Source organism: Mercenaria mercenaria, chromosome 7, assembly GCF_021730395.1.
Source record: "Mercenaria mercenaria strain notata chromosome 7, MADL_Memer_1, whole genome shotgun sequence".
Classification (NCBI taxonomy): domain Eukaryota; kingdom Metazoa; phylum Mollusca; class Bivalvia; order Venerida; family Veneridae; genus Mercenaria; species Mercenaria mercenaria.
In genome coordinates, this window is record NC_069367.1 from 48,854,136 (window position 1) to 48,874,148 (window position 20,013).

The 20,013-nt window shown below is 36.1% G+C and overlaps 1 protein-coding gene across 2 annotated transcripts in view; it reads left to right on the forward strand.

Annotated features, from left to right (window-relative positions):
* The first annotated feature begins 1,907 nt into the window (after nt 1-1,907).
* The window catches only part of LOC123554181 (uncharacterized), a 43,644-nt gene continuing 25,538 nt past the window's right edge, over nt 1,908-20,013 (forward strand). Inside the window, exons 1-4 of one of the 2 annotated variants that reach the window (XM_053548351.1) lie at nt 1,908-2,140; nt 3,059-3,148; nt 7,537-7,672; nt 18,467-18,672. In XM_053548351.1, coding sequence (XP_053404326.1) covers nt 1,919-2,140; nt 3,059-3,148; nt 7,537-7,672; nt 18,467-18,672 — 654 coding nt within the window. In that variant the 5' untranslated portion in view covers nt 1,908-1,918. The remainder of the gene's footprint in view (nt 2,141-3,058; nt 3,149-7,536; nt 7,673-18,466; nt 18,673-20,013) is intronic. The other variant, XM_053548352.1, reaches the window with a different exon arrangement.

The following is a 20,013-nucleotide window of genomic DNA, read 5'->3' on the forward strand; positions in this document are numbered from 1 at the left end:
ATCGTTAATGCTAACTCTTTCTTCAATGCACGTTATTGATTCCGTGTTCCGTGCGACGCGTCTATCTAAATCGGTCCACAATCTATTTAGCTTTGAATCGACTTCATTTACTTTCTTCTCCACATGTTCAAGCTTTTCTAGGCGTTTTGTGACTTCATCAAGCTTCGTGCTCATAAAACTGATAATGTCTGCATTACTGATATTATTCTGGAAACCCGGAATCATGTTTGAATGATGTCCTTGTTGCGCTGGAAGAGGTCCATATATATGACTTGTATTAGGAGTCGATGATTGGTAATTTAATCCTATATTTTGACCTGTCTGACCCATTTGTGCCAGCGGTGGCGAATTTTGCATCTGATTCATATTGCCAATCATGGTATTGAATGGTGTATCGTTTACTTGATTAGTGAAAACCGTGTCCGAAATCTCTGTATTCAAAAGTTGCAGGAAAGACCCGTCGGCAAAAGTACCGTTACTTTTGTGTGGTGAACACTGATCTCTACATCCAAACGAATTTCCCGCAATTTTAGGTTCTTTGTTACCTTTATGTGATTTAGACTGATCACTTTCACTACTGTTTTTTCTCTTTCTCCTTTTTTTCTTTGTCATTATTTTTTGTCATCATTATCTTAAAACATTAATCCAACACCAGATCAAAAAATCTCCATTTACAATCACTTTAAACATATAAAATCCATTTTTTTTTGTCTCTTGAAATTTTACACGTCTGACTACTTTCGACCTGACCTTGACCTAGGATGTCGATCGCTCGAGATAAGATGTCATACTCATGAAATAAGATGTTGATCGCTCTATATAATATGTCGTGCACACGATATAAGGTGTTGATCGCTCAAGAAAATGTGTCGAGCGCTCTAGATAAGATGTAATGCGAGTGGGATAAGATGTCTTACACACGAGATTAGATGTTGATATCAATCATATGAGCGCCAGACTTTTAAGTTCGCAGTCTACAGTATACACTGCATAATGGTGTTAAATTACGGGGTTCAACATAGTTCCATCGATTTAGTACGGTGCTATTTAAAGATATGAAAATGGAAGCTCTGGGCACTAAATGCAACAAATATTGAGATACTATGGTCAAAATATATCAAGGAAACTTTTCAGAAAAGTTCGAATCTCAAGATTGCTTTTTCTAGCTAATAAATGGCAGTTGTGGGCACTTACGCAAAAAATAGCGAGATAATAATGTAAATTATCGCAAAAATATTTGCAGAAAACTTTCGACTATTGAGAAAATCTTTTCAGAAAACTCCGCTTTATCACGATAATTTTTCTTTTAATACCTATCTCGTGGCAGAAATATGCCACCATAGTTATGGGAGAAATAATGTGGAAAGAAATGAACTGGAGAATTTATAAACTATGTAACTCAAACAGAGGCTTTGAAAATGAATGCCGTTTTATAATCAATACAACCGAGAATTTTGAAATTCGTACAGAATTTGATGGCTGAGCGAACAGCAAAATACTGTTTCAAAAATTCTGTTCCATGTATACAGTTTTATGTGAATAGTTGTGTTTTTGTGTAGTGTAATACTGTCTAAAAGGTAATGGTAAAATGCTTTGTTTATTATTATGTCACCTTTGCCTAAAGGGTCAGCCATTTCGGCTTATAACACGACAACGCCTTGTACACATTCATCTTCTGAATTCTACCTTTTAATATAGGGTGTAACATATGATTGCTACCGTTAATCATTCTTTAAACTACTCGGCTCACCAACCGCCACATCGGACCCGTAGTGGATGCGTTTCCCACTTGGTCACGCTGTATATCTATTTGAGAAAATGCATTTTCTTTAAAAAGCAAACCGAATAATTTATATTTGTGTTATGTTAGCATTAGCTTGACTTCTCTTAAACTTTATTTACAGATACTTTCCCCTTAATGTTACAAAATCCGCACCTGTCTAACCCAGTTGTGAAAGCTGATACGTTTGAATTTGCATGTGATATCAATTTTGATCCGTCAAGAACTGACGTAGGATTTGATGTAAAATGGTTATTTGACGGTAAAGAGTTTACAAAAATTCCAATGACACACTTGAGTGGTTCTCAACGACATGCGTTACTTGATCAAAAGTATTTGGCTGGACACCTCGGAACGATGGTATGTTTTCAAACTATATACACTTAACATATCTTCTAACGCAGTGTTTTTGCCAACATCTTTTGAATCAACACTTCTGAAATCGTATTAACACTTTGTAAATTACAGGAAAAAAAACCTGAAGTATGTGATCACATCATTTTGTTTGTTGCGATACCATAAACCATTTTGAAAAAAAATATCACAAAACATGAAATCATACATAAATTACATGTATTGATGTAAGTCGCTCAGATTTATGTGGTAATTTGTGGTTATACTTTAACCATTCCTGCAATTTAATCCTGTCAAGGTCAGACTTTTTTTGAAGGGAAGATAACTCGCCCCAATGCACTTAAAAAGATTAATAAAGTAAACATAAAACGTAGATAACAAGTCATTTTAGCACACGTTTAGTGTAGCGTTAATAATAGTACACGTTTCAGACGTGTTGTGACAGAAGTACAGGCATGTGACAGAAGTACAGACATAAAATATAGCAGATAGAAGTGTACAGGAATTAAAAGTGTATTAAGTGAAACGAGCAAATGTAGCTGTTATTTCAATTATTTTCGGATAAGAACTGTTTTACATGTACGTCGTCAAGTGCAGTGCAGATTGTCAATTGGCAATATTTATGGTTGAAAAAAAAACAACTAATTTTATGAATACTATAGATTAAAACAGCCAAATTTGATTAACAAGCAAAACAAATTTAGATTTTAAGAATTTTTTCTGAGAAGTTTTGTTTTCGTCACTATCACATGTAAAAACAAGAGATACAAATGTACGTGTTATTCAATGATACTGCATTACATTTTAATTTTAACATCTTCAGTTTCAGACCTTTGACCATACGTATATGAAGCAGTTTTATAACACTTAAAGATCATGTTTTGCCTGTCGAGTTGTCGTCTATTTATCTGTAGTTATTTTTAGTTGACCTGCCGCGTGCAATCTTACTTCAAGGCTACACCCTCTATTAAAGGACCACATTATGAGAGTAATGGGTACTGGTGCGGAATAAAGGTAATATTGCATTATGCAAATATTGGGAGTTTCAAATTCAAATAAATTTACGTATCGGCAGTTTATTAATAAAGTTATTAAAAATTAGCAAAGCGGAAGTATAGTTCATTTTTAATACATAACAGATTCACAGACTTGTGTTACATTTTTATCAAGACAATGGTGATTACATAATTATCAGGTTACAAGTACTTGTATTCAGAAAAAAATTCAATCAGTCAATATTTTTCTTTGTGGAGCAAATATTGCGCAAAAGCTTTAAATAAAATTTTATTCTAAAGGTGTATATTGTCTTTTGAACATTTACTTTCTATGCTCAATTTCTGTTTCTATTGAAATATTCCCAAAGCTTTTTAGTCTGATATTGTTTAAACTATTCTTTCTCTTGTAATTTCTTTGCTCCGAAAACCATTTTTTTCTAAGCGCAGTTAACAAATATTATCTGTTATGTAAGCTAAAACATTTTCTATATGCATTAATTGTACAGTTATGAATAATACAGGTATAGATTCTAAAGCACACGCCCTTGCATTCTGAGAACCTGCATCAAACCATTCATGAACTTTACTTTTAGGTGTACCATAGAAATAAACCGCAGTTATGTCAAAATTATTTCTTACAAATTTAGCACGATTTATAACAGAAAAAGAGCAAATGGGCACTACATCTCTTTGCATTGCGATGTTGAACATTATCGCAGCGATTGCAGCTACGCTTATTTACTAACTCGACATTGCTGTATTTTAGTTCAGACTTCATCATAAAATTTACAGTCTGTGACAAAATCCTAATATTCAGGCTATGTTCTTTGTACTCCATTCACATTCCGCGACAGTATCTTTAGCTCTTCCTCTCTTGATTGATCCCCAGATCTTCACAGGTCTTCCATTTATGTAGAGCATACCATATGTCTACAAGGATATTCATTGATGCAAGCATCAAAGACGTCGCCAAGTGTTGTGTCTGAAGTACATTTATTGCAATATGAGAAATCACCTAATCATTACTTTATTAGTCTGACTGGCTACAAGTTATCAACATTAGCACATAAAACAATATATGTTATAAACTGTTTAAAACATGAAGAATAAACATGATAGAAAAGTTTTACCATGCAATACAAATCCTCTACCTGCAATGACATTAACATTGCGAGTAGGTGGTCCCTTTACATACAAAATTAAAGTAATTATTTCACTAACTAAGGTCATCTCCTGTGAAAAATTCTTATATGCAGGAGCGTGTGTATGAAGTTTCAAAGAAATGCAGTTTGTTGGGAAATGAGGAAATGTTGAAATTATTTCAAAGTTGTGGTTCACAGAAACCATTATTTTTATTATCATGTAATGTAATGAGTGTTTTCTATTTACTGATGATGTTTTATGGACCTTAGTCACCTACATTATAGATTTCAGAATGCAGATTATACACAGCAATTTACTGTTTCCCTTGACAAAAACAATAAAAAATTTTGTCCAAGAAAAGAATGATATAACATAAATAATCTCTATATTGCCCCTATTCACAAAGCATGCATCTTTCTTATATACTTTTGAATATCATAGAATTCATTTTTTTTTCGGACGAACGATAAACTTGAAGTCCTCGTTGAACTGTAAGGTTACTAGGAGTATGTCAGTGTCTAGTTCAAATCTAATATTACAAGAAATTTAGAAAGCAGAATAACCCACTGCCAAAGTGTAGAAAATATTTCAGTGAAAATGTTTTTTTTTTTTCTATTTTATTTTTTTTTTGTCAGGAATGGACAAATACAAAAACTATCTATTAAATTAAAAAGAAAAAAAAAGAAAAAAAAAAGAAGCAAATAACAAGATATAATAAAACAAGAGCAACTGACTAGTCATATAAGATCAATGAGCATATAAATTCAACAAGGAATTCTATTTTAAAGTCACTGATGCTTTGATAAGTTATGGTCCCATGGCTTTTGATATTTCGATCTAACCACATTTAAAGAAGTATTAACTCGCCACTGACAAATTCAGCCAAGTGCTCTTTAGCCTTTTGCACACCTTAGTTGACAGTGTATATCTGTAAACAATGAGTAGATCTATATGACACATAAGCAAAAAAAAAAAAAAAAAAAAAAAGAAAGAAAAAAGAAAAAAAAAACAACAACAAATGGAAACAGGAACTTGCAAAAGTGTGCGCATTCTGAAATTACGTCACTGTACCTATCAACAAAGAAAATAAGACAAAAAGGTTAAAAATAAGTTAACAGCGGCACTTCCTTCGTTCATTTCAACATATCTATGCTTATTGATTCCTGTATTTACTTTGTAAATACGTTTTTTCCAAGGAATTTTTATGCAGGCAATTGTAATTTTCCATAATTTTTTTTAAATATTCTCTTCGAAGTTGTAAAATACACGAACGCTCCCTTGTCGAGGCGATTCACGCTTTACAGTATGGTATATCTGCGGTGTGTTCTATTTATAGAAAATGAGATAAGTAAGTAGGTCATGCTAAGAATAGAAATAGAAAACTTAACTTACAGAGTAACCTCCCTTATCAATAAATCGGATCAACATTTTTGACGAAATTGTAAATAAAAAGATATGTTCTGCTCTACAAATAAGGAAAGGAAAGACAGATAGCATTGTTTTAAATCACATAATAAGTTGCATTACATACATTTTTTATGTTTTCTTTTTGCCATTTTTTGTTTATTCACTAAAATGTATTGTGCAATATCGTTGATCCTTTTACAAACTATTCACTGTGTTCAGTTCATCAATCCGAAACTATTCATTACCATCTTTACAGGGTCCGAAATAAAAGTGTTTCCCATATACTCGACACCGCCTTCAGGGCGGCGTCGAATTAATGTCGTCATATCATTATTTTGTGCCTCCTTTTTAGTCATCTCTAAAACACGATATGTTTTTCTAGAGCTTTCCACTGCTTTTACTTTAACTCCCTTTCCTAAAACAATGTGAATCTTCAACTTTTTACGGCATTTGCCGTCATATATTGGTGGATCTTTCTTTCAGGGCCTGTATTTTGTTTTCAAATACTAATTTATTAAGCATTAATTCAGTTCTGGGTCTTTCGGGCGGGTATTAGGGTGCTCTAAAACAGTTCAGCGTCCGAGATGTTTATATGCTGGATCTCTGTGCTGAAACGCACCCCGTATTGAAACCTTATAAGGAAACGTACCAGAGATCTGTTACGCTATGACTTAGTCAATTCAAATGCTCAGGACCGACTGGTCTTTTCTATATATTTTTCACTTGATCTGACATAAAAACCAATGTCTCTACCATCACATTAGTGACAGAATCGAAAGTCAAGATACTCTTCACCTTTACTTAAAAAAAATAATAAAAAATATATACACACGTAGTTGGCATAGAATTGTTGTTTTTATAGATAGTTTCGTTAATTTGTGGTTCGATGCTGATTAGGCAAACGATTGGGGTTTCATCATAACGACCGTCAGAGAATTAGTTGAATGTCTTTTCTTGAAGTAATAGTAACAATCTACGTAGTAAAAAAAAAATGTTTTATGCGAGGAAACAAGCAGTCTCACTGGTAAAAGTTTTTTTCGGCACATCCGTATTAAGATAGCTTTTGCCCGGAAGTTTACAAACTATCGACAGTCGTTTGAATGATTATTTATTTTTAGTCTTGGAAACTAACTTTGTAAGGCATCTTTTGATGGTATGATTTCACATAAATATTATATTTTCAGGCTTTCTTGAAAATTGTATTGACCAGTCCATCCTGTGTATAGAGTAATTACACTTTTTCTATCGATGACACACTGTAACATTTTCTAGTAACATTGCACAGTCATTGTCATAAATTTAATTTGCCTAACTGTATTCGTCGGAATATCACTTTCTTTATATTCAAAATAAATAAATAATAATAATGAATATATTTTTGAAATGTAAATTTTATAAGATATTGAAATATGATTTCACAATAAAATAATTTGATTCTTTTGAATTGTTTTCTATTCCTTTTTGAGCTGTCTTAAAGTAAAATAAAGTTTTAGAGGAAGTATATGTTCATTTGAAATATAGAAAACTGTATAAAAAGCAACAACATAAAGATTTTACGTTTCTAAGCTGTTTAAACATTTCCTCATTTGCAGATAATGATAATTCAGTATCTTTTTATTCATATTCTACACACAACAACCCGTTTTATGCATATGACACCTATAGTTACAGTTTTATGTGAGTCCATTCAGTTTCGTTATTATAAAGATGATTTGTTTTGTACCATATTTTATGCAAACATTCTACATTCAGTACCATATCTATTCACTTTCTACTTCACAACCAGTTTTATGCTACGATGCATTCAGTACCGGTTTTGTATGTTTGTCTCTTGTATGTATGATAACTTGTTTTCAGTTTGACCCACAAACTCTGGTTGTTGACTCAAAGAGTGTACCACAGGAAGTGCAAATGATATTAACTATACCGATTGTATGCAGTCAGCCAAATCAGTCTTTCTGCAAGCTAGAGCTGTATCAAGATAACAACAACCGTAAGGTGTTTTCTAAAGCATTTGAGCAATTACTTAACTCATATGTTCACAAAATATGGTTTTAATTAATGTCCTTAAAATAGATTGTGCAACAAACAATATCTGTTAGGAGAAAGGGCTGTACTGGTCTTTTGATAATGGGACAAACTTATGAAATACATACATTTCTTTTATAAAAAGAACCCACTAACACTAACATGTAAACAAGTCTATAGTATTGATCAATCTTCAAATATTTCAATAAGTCTGAAGTTATTCGACCGCCAGTTGTCATTTACCAAGGTTAATTATCAGGACAGTTTGTAGGTCTTCTTGAGTTTTAGTATGAATTAGATTGGGTCATTATGTAGGCTGTAGAACCAAACATATATGGCTTTCATATCAAATTAACTTACTGTCAGGCATTCCTTACCCTTTCAGATATTAAGTTTGAAGATGAAGGTCATATGAGTGTCAATGTCATTTATATGTATGTCAGTTTGCATGTCTTGCCACAAAGATTGTTAAGTGTGAGTAAGAACTAAATCGGGTCATTAATGCGGGATGTAGGCGAAACGTTAAAATATGAAGGTCAGTGTCATTTATATCAAGTCAGTTCGAAGGCCTTAACACTGGGTTTCACGAGTGTGAGTATAAACTCAATTTGGGTCTCAGACCATAAAGTGTTATTAAAGTTTGAAGGTGAAGATCATATGGGGTTCAAGGTCATCTATTTATAGGTCAGTTTGTATATCTTGCCATAATAATTGTTGAGTGTGAGTATGAACTAAATCGGGTAATTAATGTTGGCTGTAGACGAATCGGTAATGTCTGGTTCATACGGACGGACAAACGGACAGTTCAGTCGCTATATGCCTAATAAAATATGAAGGTCAATGTCATCTTTATAAGCTCAGCTTTTAAGTATTGCCAAAATGATTGTTGAACAAAATCGGGTCATTAACGTAGGCTGTAGGCGAAACGGTACAATTTGGTTCGTTCGGACGGACGGACGGACAGTTCAGTTGCTATATGAGTGCCATTCAATATAAAAGTAGTTGCAAATGTCTTTTAAGAATCTATTTCGTTGTTTTCATCAATTTTGTTATATTTCAAGATGTTTTATATGTATATGTGTTCGTCTTATTCAACAGAGAGTGGCAATAACGTTTGCAATGGATAAAACTATATTAAGTGTTTACGAACCATAATTTGAAAGCCCCCAATTGCGCCACAGACACTTGGGGTTCGGACCCCCACCCACCCTATTCTCCTCCGCTCCTGGTTAAGTTTAGCCAATATTTTTTTTAGCATTTTACCATGTATTGAGCATAGGTGACGATCATGAAACGCATTTTGTAACATTTCAGCATGTTTTAAAAAATGTATTTTTATCATCAATGCTCTCAATATCACAAGATTTGAAACATCGCACGAACACTAGGGAAACAATAGCCAATTAAACTTTTAAATGAACCCCTACCAATGAATCACTGGTATCAATCGACGGGTCTGTTACCATTCTGTCAAATGACACCTGTTCCGACAACTGTCATTTGTATTTCGACGAGAAATCAAATAAATATTATAAATCAATGAATCTAAATTTTATGGAACACTTCCTTGCGAATTGATCCCTGCTTTGAACTGCGCATATCGTTGCCGGGTACCAAAATTAATACCGTTACGTCTACATTATACCGGACTATCGCTTCAGCAAGTGTTACACGAGGTTTTTACATAAAGAAGTGATGATCTGGTTTAACATAGTCGTAAGAGTATTAACTTTGGTACCCGAACCCCAAGTGTCTTTGAAATGCGCTAATGCAGACAAAAACTCTTTGACTCACTGCCAAGATCTAGATCTTTAACAGCTATTACGTAAACACTGATAAGCTGGTGGATGATACGGATTGACTAGATCTTCAATACACACGTTCCTTTCTGTTTCGAAACTTTAAAATTGATGTTCAACAAGAAAGAGTGCTTCTAGATGAACACATCAAACCTTCATAAAAACCCAAGACAAAGTGCAATTGATAAAATATTTCGAGCATGAAAAACTAGTTTTGTTTAAGTTCCTATTCAATGTACATGGCATTCCTTATATTATATATTCAAATATCTTTCTAAATATGCTTGTCCCTGTTAAAGCACGCTTATGCTATATATACGCCACGTTAACGTGCGGTGACGTCAGGATTTTTGTTGCGACCAAGAAAGAACGCTACTATATTTAACCTTCTGTTTTAGATTAACGGCATATTAGAATCGAAATAATTTATAGCAAAAGAGAGTTTAACACTAATTAATATCAGTTAAGTTGGTCTGCAGTTCGCAGTTCGCAGTTCGCGTTTCGAATTGCGAACTGCAAACTGGTCTGCAGTTCGCAGTTCGCGATTCGAATTGCGAACTGCAAACTGGTCTGCAGTTCGCGATTCGAATTGCAAACTGTAAACTGGTCTGCACTTTACGATTCAAATGTCAACGTGCAGTCTGATCTACACTGTCCTGCACATTGCAGACAAGAATGCATTTAACGGTTGGTCTGCAGTTCGCGTTTCGAATTGCGAACTGCAAACTGGTCTGCAGTTCGCGATTCGTGTTGCGAACTGCAAACTAGTCTGCAGTTTACGATTCAAATTTCAACGTGCAGTCTGATCAACACTGTCCTGCGCATTGCAGACAAGAATGCATTTCACAGTTGGTCTGCAGTTCGCGTTTCGAACTGCGAACTGCAAACTGGTCTGCAGTTCGCGATTCGTGTTGCGAACTGCAAACTAATCTGCAGTTTACGATTCAAATTTCAAAGTGCAGTCTGATCAGCACTGTCCAGCGCATTGCGGACCAGAATGCATTTAATAATTAGTCTGCAGTTCTCATTTCGCGTTTCCAACTGCGAACTGGTCCGCGGTTCGCGTTCCAAATTGCAAACTGCAATCTTTTCTGCTGATTACAATAAAAATTTCAAAGTGCACTTTCTTGCGCATTGCAGACAAGAATGCATTTCACAGTTGGTCTATAGTTCTCAGTTTGTGTTTCCAATTGTGAACTGCAAACTGGTCTGTAGTTCGCAGTTCGCGTTTCGAATTGCGAACTGCAAACTGGTCTGCAGTTCGCAGTTTGCAGTTCGCGATCTGAATTGCGAACTGCAAACTGGTCTGCAGTTCGCGATTCGAATTGCGAACTGCAAACTGGTCTGCAGTTCGGGATTCGTATTTCGAACTGTAAACTGGGACACAATTTACGATTCAAATTTCAAAGTGCAATCTGATCAGCACTGTCCAGCGCATTGCGGACAAGAATGCATTTCATAATTAGTCTGTAGTTCGCATTTCGCGTTTCCAACTGCGAACTGCAAACTGGTCCACAGTTTGCAGTTTCAAATTGCAAACTTAAATTTTGTCTGCTGATTACAATAAAAAATTCAAAGTGCAGTCTGATCAGCACTTTCTTGCGTATTTCACAGTTGGTCTATAGTTCGCAGTTTGTGTTTCGAATTGCGAACTGCAAACTGGTCTGCAGTTCGCAGTTTGCGTTTCGAATTGCGAACTGCAAACTGGTCTACAGTTCGCAGTTCGCGATTCGAATTGAAAGTGAATTTGTAGGTTACTGTTATATTTTAAAGTAATAGGTCAGTGTTTGCTAAATACAAAATTTTGAGCCGTGCCATGAAAAAATCAACATAATGGGTTTGCGATCAGCATGGATCCAGACCATCCGCGCAATCAGGTGAGGATCCATGCTGGTCGCTAATGGTTTCTCTAATTGCAGTAGGCTTTAAAAGCGAACAGCATGGATCCTGGTCTGGATCCATGCTGGTCGCACACCCACTATGTTGGTTTTCTCATGGCACGGCTCATTAATGTTAATGGTCTGCACTTCCTCCCTCTTCATTAGAACTGCAAAGTGCCGGCAAGTCTGCGGCTCCTAGTTTTCGATTCAAACTACGAACTGCAAACTGGTCTGCAGTTCTCAGTTCGCAGTTCGCAATTCGTAGTTCATAATTCGAATTGCGAATTGCAAACTAGTCTGCAGTTCTCAGTTCGCAGTTCGCAATTCGTAGTTCATAATTCGAATTGCGAACTGCAAACTGGTCTGCAGTTCGCAGTTCACGATTCGAATTGCGAACTGCAAACTGGTCTGCAGTTCAATATTTAAAATGAAAGTATATTGGAACATTACTCTTAGGCCTAGAATTTCGTACTTAGTAAGTTTTTGCTTAAAAGAGGTTATGGTCCCTCAGCTGCAGTCACTTTATCCGAATCGAAATTGTAAACTGTAAGCTGGTCTGACTAAGCGACCTGTACCGGTTCTTCTCCTAAAAGAAGGCTTCTAAAGTGTCATTGCTATGCACAAGGTATATCAAAGCACCAGTCTGTCTTTCCACAAAGAGTCTGTATCTAAATACACGATTTCTCTCCATCTGCTCTGAGGGATCTCGCTCTTCATCTGGTGAGATCGTTCGGTGTCAGATTACTTTCGCGACCAGAGTGGCTGCGTTTGTGCTATGTAAAACGCCTTTAAACGGGCTTATCATGAAAAGGACTATATATAAACATGGTATAATAATAATAATTTCAAATTACTCTTATCAGAGTCATATACATTATATGTTTTGTCCTTTTGGAATAGGGTCAGTAAATTGGTAAAAAAATGTTCGTGGTATATTCGAAATCAGTCCATAATAAATGGTACCTAATTTACCCATTTTATTTGGGCACATTCGTGTAGAACGAGTGCTTTAATAAATCACACTTTTGCACTACTGGAATACATTCTACATGGAATGAGACAGTTTACATTTTCATACACCCAACATGGCAAGTTTTGCAGATCGAAACTGGAAGTAAATGTTTATTGTGCGGACTAGAGCAAATATGCGCTATTTTAAGGGTAGCAGACCACAACTGGCAGGCATTTTAATAGGAATATCCAACCCCCATTTTCTTGTTATTATCATTTGTAACAGAGCTTTTCTGAAAAGTAGTTGTAGGAAAAATTGATGTTCTCTAAAGATACGTAAAGACGGCCTGAAGTTAGCGGTTTTTAATACAATACAAAAAAGGATTAATCACTGGACTTTAAACATTCTCTGTCATAATGTACTAGTATATGCGGTTTACAATTAAAATTGTGAATAATGCATTGAACTTTGATTAGCGATCATTTGGAACTGGTAAAAAATGACATTAAAACAAATAAAGGAGACAACTAAACTATTTGACATTTATTGTTTAATGTCCATATATTTTTTAAGAAAATTGCGAGACATATATTCAATCACTTTAGCCCCATTGGATCATTTAAACACTTTGATTGGTTACATTTTGCACAGACAAACAACACAACTCTCTTCTTACGCCCATTTAAGGTATGTTGACCAATCATGCAGGTCTTAGTGCCGAGTGCATAATTGCGACTGCGACAAAAAATGTCGTCGTTCCAATTAGTTATGGACAATTTAATTCAAATAACTTATCAATGGCACAAATAGATAAAATCTCTAAAAGTATTAGACACCTGCACATATCAAAGCCCCACTTACATTAAACCAAACAAGATTTATAAAGTAATGTTTCTAAGCCAAGATCAAAGCCCAGGCTCTAGTACTGACCGTTTGCAGATTTCTTATGTCATATTTCATTATAATACCAAGACAATAAAACGGGTCTGTCGATGAGCCATTCCTGTGCTACCTTTGGACATATCCGAAGGCGGCGGCAAGAATGGTGTTAAATGTTGGTATTTTATTAGCAGATGTATGTAATATGCTGGTTTTGCTAGGGACGAGATTATACGGACTTTCTTCTTTATATGACACTATCTATGAATATTTTGTACAATAAGTCCAGTATATTTCGCTTTAAACACTGTCAAAATACGAATGCGTACTTTGCTTGTGTGTGGACTACTTTCGTTAATATTCGTTACTATTTATCAAATTGTTCTGTTTCAGAAAGTTAGAAATAGGTAAAGTTCATGGCAAAATTAGCCCGTCTCAGGTGCAGTTCATCGCAAAATTAGCCTCTCTCTCTGACTGGACAATCAATACAGGCTTCGACGCAGATATATCAAGCTTGCATTGACCTGTAGGTTACAATCTGAATATTTTATATGTCAGAAATAATCCAAAGTCAGGTGAGCTATAGTCAGACGTGAGGTGAGCATTTTTGAGTGGGCTGACAGTGACTTGAACATTCCGGCTAGTTACTTCAATATCCGGGCAAATTCCGTCAAATGAAACAGTTCTTTGATTAATCTTACAATTAATCTTTCGTTGATTTTATTTACAAAGGGCAATATAATTTTTGTTTAAAATTGAAATGATATACACACATGTACTGTAATAGAAATCACACAATGTAAAGTTGAATTATTTTACAGGAACAACGCACTACTGCAAAAGCTGCACAAGATTTTTTTATTTTATTTTTTATATGTCAGTTCATGTGTTTTATGACCTTTTAATACGCCCTAAATACAATAGAAATGTATTTGAGTTAAAAACATTCCATAAGAAAAAATGTTATAACATCATGACAGTAAACGAGTTGGGCTTTAAGCCATTCAAGAGTTACATTAGGCCATACTTGGCTGTAGACGATCCTTATAAAGGGTGTAAATGTCTTTACATTGAAACATGTCACAATATACATCAACTGATAAAATAAAGATAAAATAATACAAAGTTTTCACAAAAAAAAAGAAAAACTCACGCGCTCTGTAAAGAAATACAAACTGCAATATTAAAGATATTTCAAAAAATTCCTTGCCACACCGACTGGTGAATTAATTGAAGTAATCATAAGAATTCTAAATGATTTTAAATCAGTTTTCTATGAATTTTACTGTATTGCTCGTAAGAGTACATTAACTACTCTGAGCGTAGAAGGAATTTGGCAGTAAAAGGTACTAAGAGAACACCAGTGAATTTCTTTCTCTCATTCTAGCTTTCCTTTATACTCATAAAACAAACCAAGAAGATTGGTCATACAGGATGGATTACACCAAACCGGAAGTGACTACTCAGTGTTACATGTGAAGTAGTCCAAAATGTAGTTCCATGCTATGGATGAAGTCTGGTATAATGAGTGACTTGAGGAGGTGACAGTTAAAGTTTTGGCTTATGTTTATTGCTTATTGTAATGTGAATAAATCTAGATCATTTTCATTGTAAATTTCCTGGAATAAGTTTTATTCTTTGCGAAAAATGTCTACCTACGCGTAATTGCTAAACGGCTGTTTTCATGGGGGCATTTTTAGAGGGTGATGTTTCTCAGAACAGATTATTTTTCTTATATACAACATAAAACATGTCAATATTTTTCTATTTTTGATAAGAAGACATGTTATACTAAATGACCATACATGGTTTTCATATCATTGAAATGCTCTAAAGTGCTGAAAATGAGGTCTGAATGTTTTGTTATTAATATGAAATAAATAAGGAATTGAATTGGTAGAATGTAACCTACATGACAAGAATTCACAAAGACTGTACGGGCAAGGATGAAGTGCCTCGGACATCTCCGTTAATATTCGTAATAACACGTTCATTGCCGAGGATATCCAATTCAATTAAACAGCAGACGATACCGCCAGGGAGAAGTATTAGTTTCCCCGCTATGCGCGGCGCACGTCACTATTAAGTTTAAAGAACATGAAATGTTACATCCCGTGACAAACATGCTATAACTTCTACATGTTTTCATTGTTTATATTTAAGCTTATCAGTATTCGTCACCGGTAATTGATATGGGCGGCTCCTCCATAAAAATGTTACTAAATTCATTGGAAAAAATCCTGCAAGATAGAGAAGCTCCATTTCAAGATTTTTCATTTCTTCCTTACTTTTCCAGTTTGCAGATCGCATTTGAAAACGTGAACTGAGAACTGCAAACTGCAGACCAACTGTGAAATGCATTCTTGTCTACATTTTGCTGGATAGTGCTGATCAGACTGCACTTTGAAATTTGAATCGTATACTGCAGCACAGTGTACAGTTCTCAATACGAATCTCGAACTGCAGACTAGTTTTCAGTTCGAATTTGAATCGCGAACTGCAGACCATTTTGCAGTTCGCAATTCGAATCGCGAACTGCGAACTGCGAACTGCAGGCCAGTTTGCAGTTCGCAATTCGAAAGGCGAACTGCGAACAGCGGACCAGTTTGCAGTTCGCAATTCGAATCGCGAACTGCGAACTGCAGGCCAGTTTGCAGTTTGCAATTCGAAAGGCGAACTGCGAACTGCGGACCAGTTTGCAGTTCACAATTCGAAACGCAAACTGCGAACTGTAGACCAACTGTGAAATGCATTCTTGTCTGCAGTTCTAATGGAGAGGGAGGAAGTGCAGACTTTCCTCATTTATGTTTAGCAAACACTTGCCTATTACTTTAAAGTATAAGAGTAACCTTCAAATTCATTTTCATTTTGAATCTTGAACTGCAGACCAGTTTGCAGTTCGCAATTCGAATCGTGAACTGCGAACTGCAGACCAGTTTGCAGTTCGCAATTCGAATTATGAACTACGAATTGCGAACTGCGAACTGAGAACTGCAGACTAGTTTGCAGTTCGTAGTTAGAATCGAAAACTAGGAGCCGCAGACTTGCCGGTACTTTGCAGTTCTACTGAAGAGGGAGGAAGTGCAGACCATTAACATTAATGAGCCGTGCCATGAGAAAATCAACATAGTGGGTTTGCGACCAGCATGGATCCAGACCAGCTTGCGCATCCGCGCAGTCTGGTCAGGATCCATGCTGTTCACTTTTAAAGCCTACTGTAGTTAGAGAAACCATTAGCGAACAGCATGGATCCTGACCAGACTGAGCGGATGCGCAAGCTGGTCTGGATCCATGCTGGTCGCAAACCCACTATGTTGATTTTCTCATGGCACGGCTCAAAATTTTATATTTAGCAAATACTGACATATTACTTAAAAGTATAAGAGTAACCATCAAATATATTTTTATTTTGAATCTTGAACCGCAGACCAGTTTGCAGTTCGCAATTCGAATCACGAACTGCGAACTGCAGACCAGTTTGCAGTTCGCAATTCGAAACGCGGACTGCAGACCAGTTTGCAGTTCGCAATTTGAAACACAAACTGAGAACTATAGACCAACTGTGAAATGCATTCTTGTTTGCAATGCGCAAGAAAGTGCTGATCAGACTGCACTTTGAAATTTTTATTGTAATCAGCAGACAAGATTGCAGTTTGCAATTTTGAACGCGAACTGGACCAGTTTGCAGTTCGCAGTTGGAAACGCGAAATGCGAACTGCAGACTAATTATGAAAATCATTCTTGTCCGCAATGCGCTGGACAGTGCTGATCAGACTGCACGTTGAAATTTGAATCGTAAATTGTAGCCCAGTTTACAGTTTGCAATACGAATCCCGAACTGCAGACCAGTTTGCAGTTCGAATTCAAATCGCGAGCTGCAGACCAGTTTGCAGTTCGCAATTGGAAACACAACCTGCGAACTATAGACCAACTGTGAAATGCATTCTTGTCTGCAATGCGCAAGAAAGTGCTGATCAGACTGCACTTTGAAATTTTTATTGTAATCAGCAGACAAGATTGCAGTTTGCAATTCGGAACGCGAACTGCGGATCAGTTTGCAGTTCGCAGTTGGAAACGCGAAATGCAAACTGCAGACTAATTATGAAATGCATTCTTGTCCGCAATGCGCTGGACAGTGCTGATCAGACTGCACTTTGAAATTTGAATTGTAAACTGCAGCCCAGTTTACAGTTCGCAATATGAATCTCAAACTGCAGACCAGTTTGCAGTTCGAATTCGAATCGCAAATTGCAGACCAGTTTGCAGTTCGCAATTCGAAACGCGAACTGCAGACCAACTGTGAAATCCATTCTTGTCTGCAATGCGCAGGACAGTGTTGATCAGACTGCACGCTGACATTTGAATCGTAAAGCGCAGACCAGTTTACAGTTTGCAATTCGAATCGCGAACTGCATACCAGTTTGCAGTTCGAATTTGAATCGCGAACTGCAGACCAGTTTGCAGTTCGCAATTCGAAACGCGAACTGCAGACCAACTGTGAAATGCATTCTTGTCTGCAATGCGCAGGACAGTGTTGATCAGACTGCACGTTGACATTTGAATCGTACAGCGCAGACCAGTTTACAGTTTGCAATTCGAATCGCGAACTGCAGACCAGTTTGCAGTTCGCAATTCGAAACGCGAACTGCTAACTTCAGACCAAATGTGAAATGCATTCTTGTCTACAATTTGCCGGGCAGTGCTGATCAGACTGCACACTTTGAAATTTGAATCGTAAACTGCAGACTAGTTTGCAGTTCGCAACACGAATCGCAAACTGCAGACCAGTTTGCAGTTCACAGTTCGAAACCAGAACTGCAGACCAACTGTGAAATGCATTCTTGTCTGCAATGTGCAGGACATTGTTGATCAGACTGCACGTTGACCTTTGAATCGTAAAGTGCAGACCAGTTTACAGTTCGCAATTCGAATCGCGAACTGCAGACCAGTTTGCAGTTCGCAATTCGAATCGCGAACTGCGAACTGCAGACCAGTTTGCAGTTCGCAATTCGAAACGCGAACTGCGAACTGCGAACTGCAGACCAACTTAACTAAAATCACTAATTATACACTCGGGCGGTAATATGTCGTTCAAATTATTTCACTCTCATTTAGTTTTCTGTTGTAATTTCTAACTTATGTAAGTCTTTTCTACATATCGAAAGACTTAACATATTTGAGAGGTGCACCTTTAAAATAAAAAAAAATATTTTGTTTACAGATATTTTATTTATATACCTGTTCCTCAGATAATACACTTACAACGACAGCTTGTACACAAGTTTTAAGTCCTTCAGACTGGAATCCACGAACAAACGAAGCAATAACAAAATTCAGAGTTAATGCGACAAGGGATTTCAGAAGGAGGCGTTCTACAATAGTCATCAATTTCAAAACGATCTTCACTTTCGACGCTCCTCCTATATTTAATGGTTACCACATTCCCTTCCTTGCGGTATGTTTCTGTCTTTTAATATATTTTTCATACATCACAACAAACTTCAAAAGTCAGTCTCACCTAATTGTGGATCATTGATAATTATGTAAAAAGTAACACCGTCAACATATCTTGACATGTTTTCCAGTTTTGCTTTGAAAGAATATTCAAGAAGTTTTAAATATTTTTTTTACCTTCCCGATAAATTTCGCTGTTAAATGATGTGATGTCTATTCCAAGATGGTGGCGTTCTGATGCCAGAGCGCGATACAGAGATTTTTTATCAAGGTCACTGTCTTGTAAAAAAGGTCAATTTATTAGACGAGAAGAAAAACATATACAGGTTGAGAAGAGCTTAAAAATTATAAAAGCAGTAATCTTGTGTTTTATTTAGCATTTTTTCTGATTCAAAATCATTTTTAAGTTAACTTACCAGTCAGCTAGTTAAACACCAGTGCTTCTAAAGTGGCACATTAATTGCAAAGCAATACACAATTCGTTAACTTAGGCTCGAAGACATCTTATTAAACAAACTAATGGTAGTGGCAGTCTACATCAGTAGATCGTATTCTGTTTTATCTAAATTCATTCTTAATTTGACTTACCCACAAAATGACCCAGTCAACTAGTTACGCACCAGTGCTTCTAAAATGACACAATAATTGCAAAACAACACACAGTTCGTTAACTTAATGACTCGAAAAATATCCTATTAAACAAACTGATGGTAGTTGCAGTCTACATCTACATCGGTAGATGCTATTAAATTAAAAAATAAGTAACTTAAAGTTTACAATTTACACAGGACGCGTATTGTCCACGGACAACAGTACTTAGCACAAGAAGCATAGAAGCAGAATGTAAAATAATCACAATTTACCATGTACTATCTGAAATTAATTATATCACAACTGACCATACGAATAATGGTAAAAGCGCCTAGCATTAATCAAAGCACTGAGAGAACTGATGTGGGCAGCGGTTGACAGCTTCTGGTAATGGGCATGAACAGCTAGCTTAAGTTTAGTGATTCTCTGGCAAAAAAGTTCTATTATGATATTGACCTTTGACCTACTGAACTCAAAATCAATAGGGGTCATTTGCTGGTTATGACAAATCTCCCGATCTCATGATCCTAGGGGCAAGCGTTCTCCAGTTATCATCCGGAAACTGATTTGTCTACAGACCGACTGACATCCATCACCAAACATTATTACTTACAATTTTTACCCTGTCCGTTTCAAAAAATAATCTTTAAAATCATTGCGCAAATAACAAATTTATTGCGCTGTGCATTTTATGAATTGCGCAGGCTTACCAAGCTTGCGTAACATCCAGCGAAAGACAAAATATAGTTCC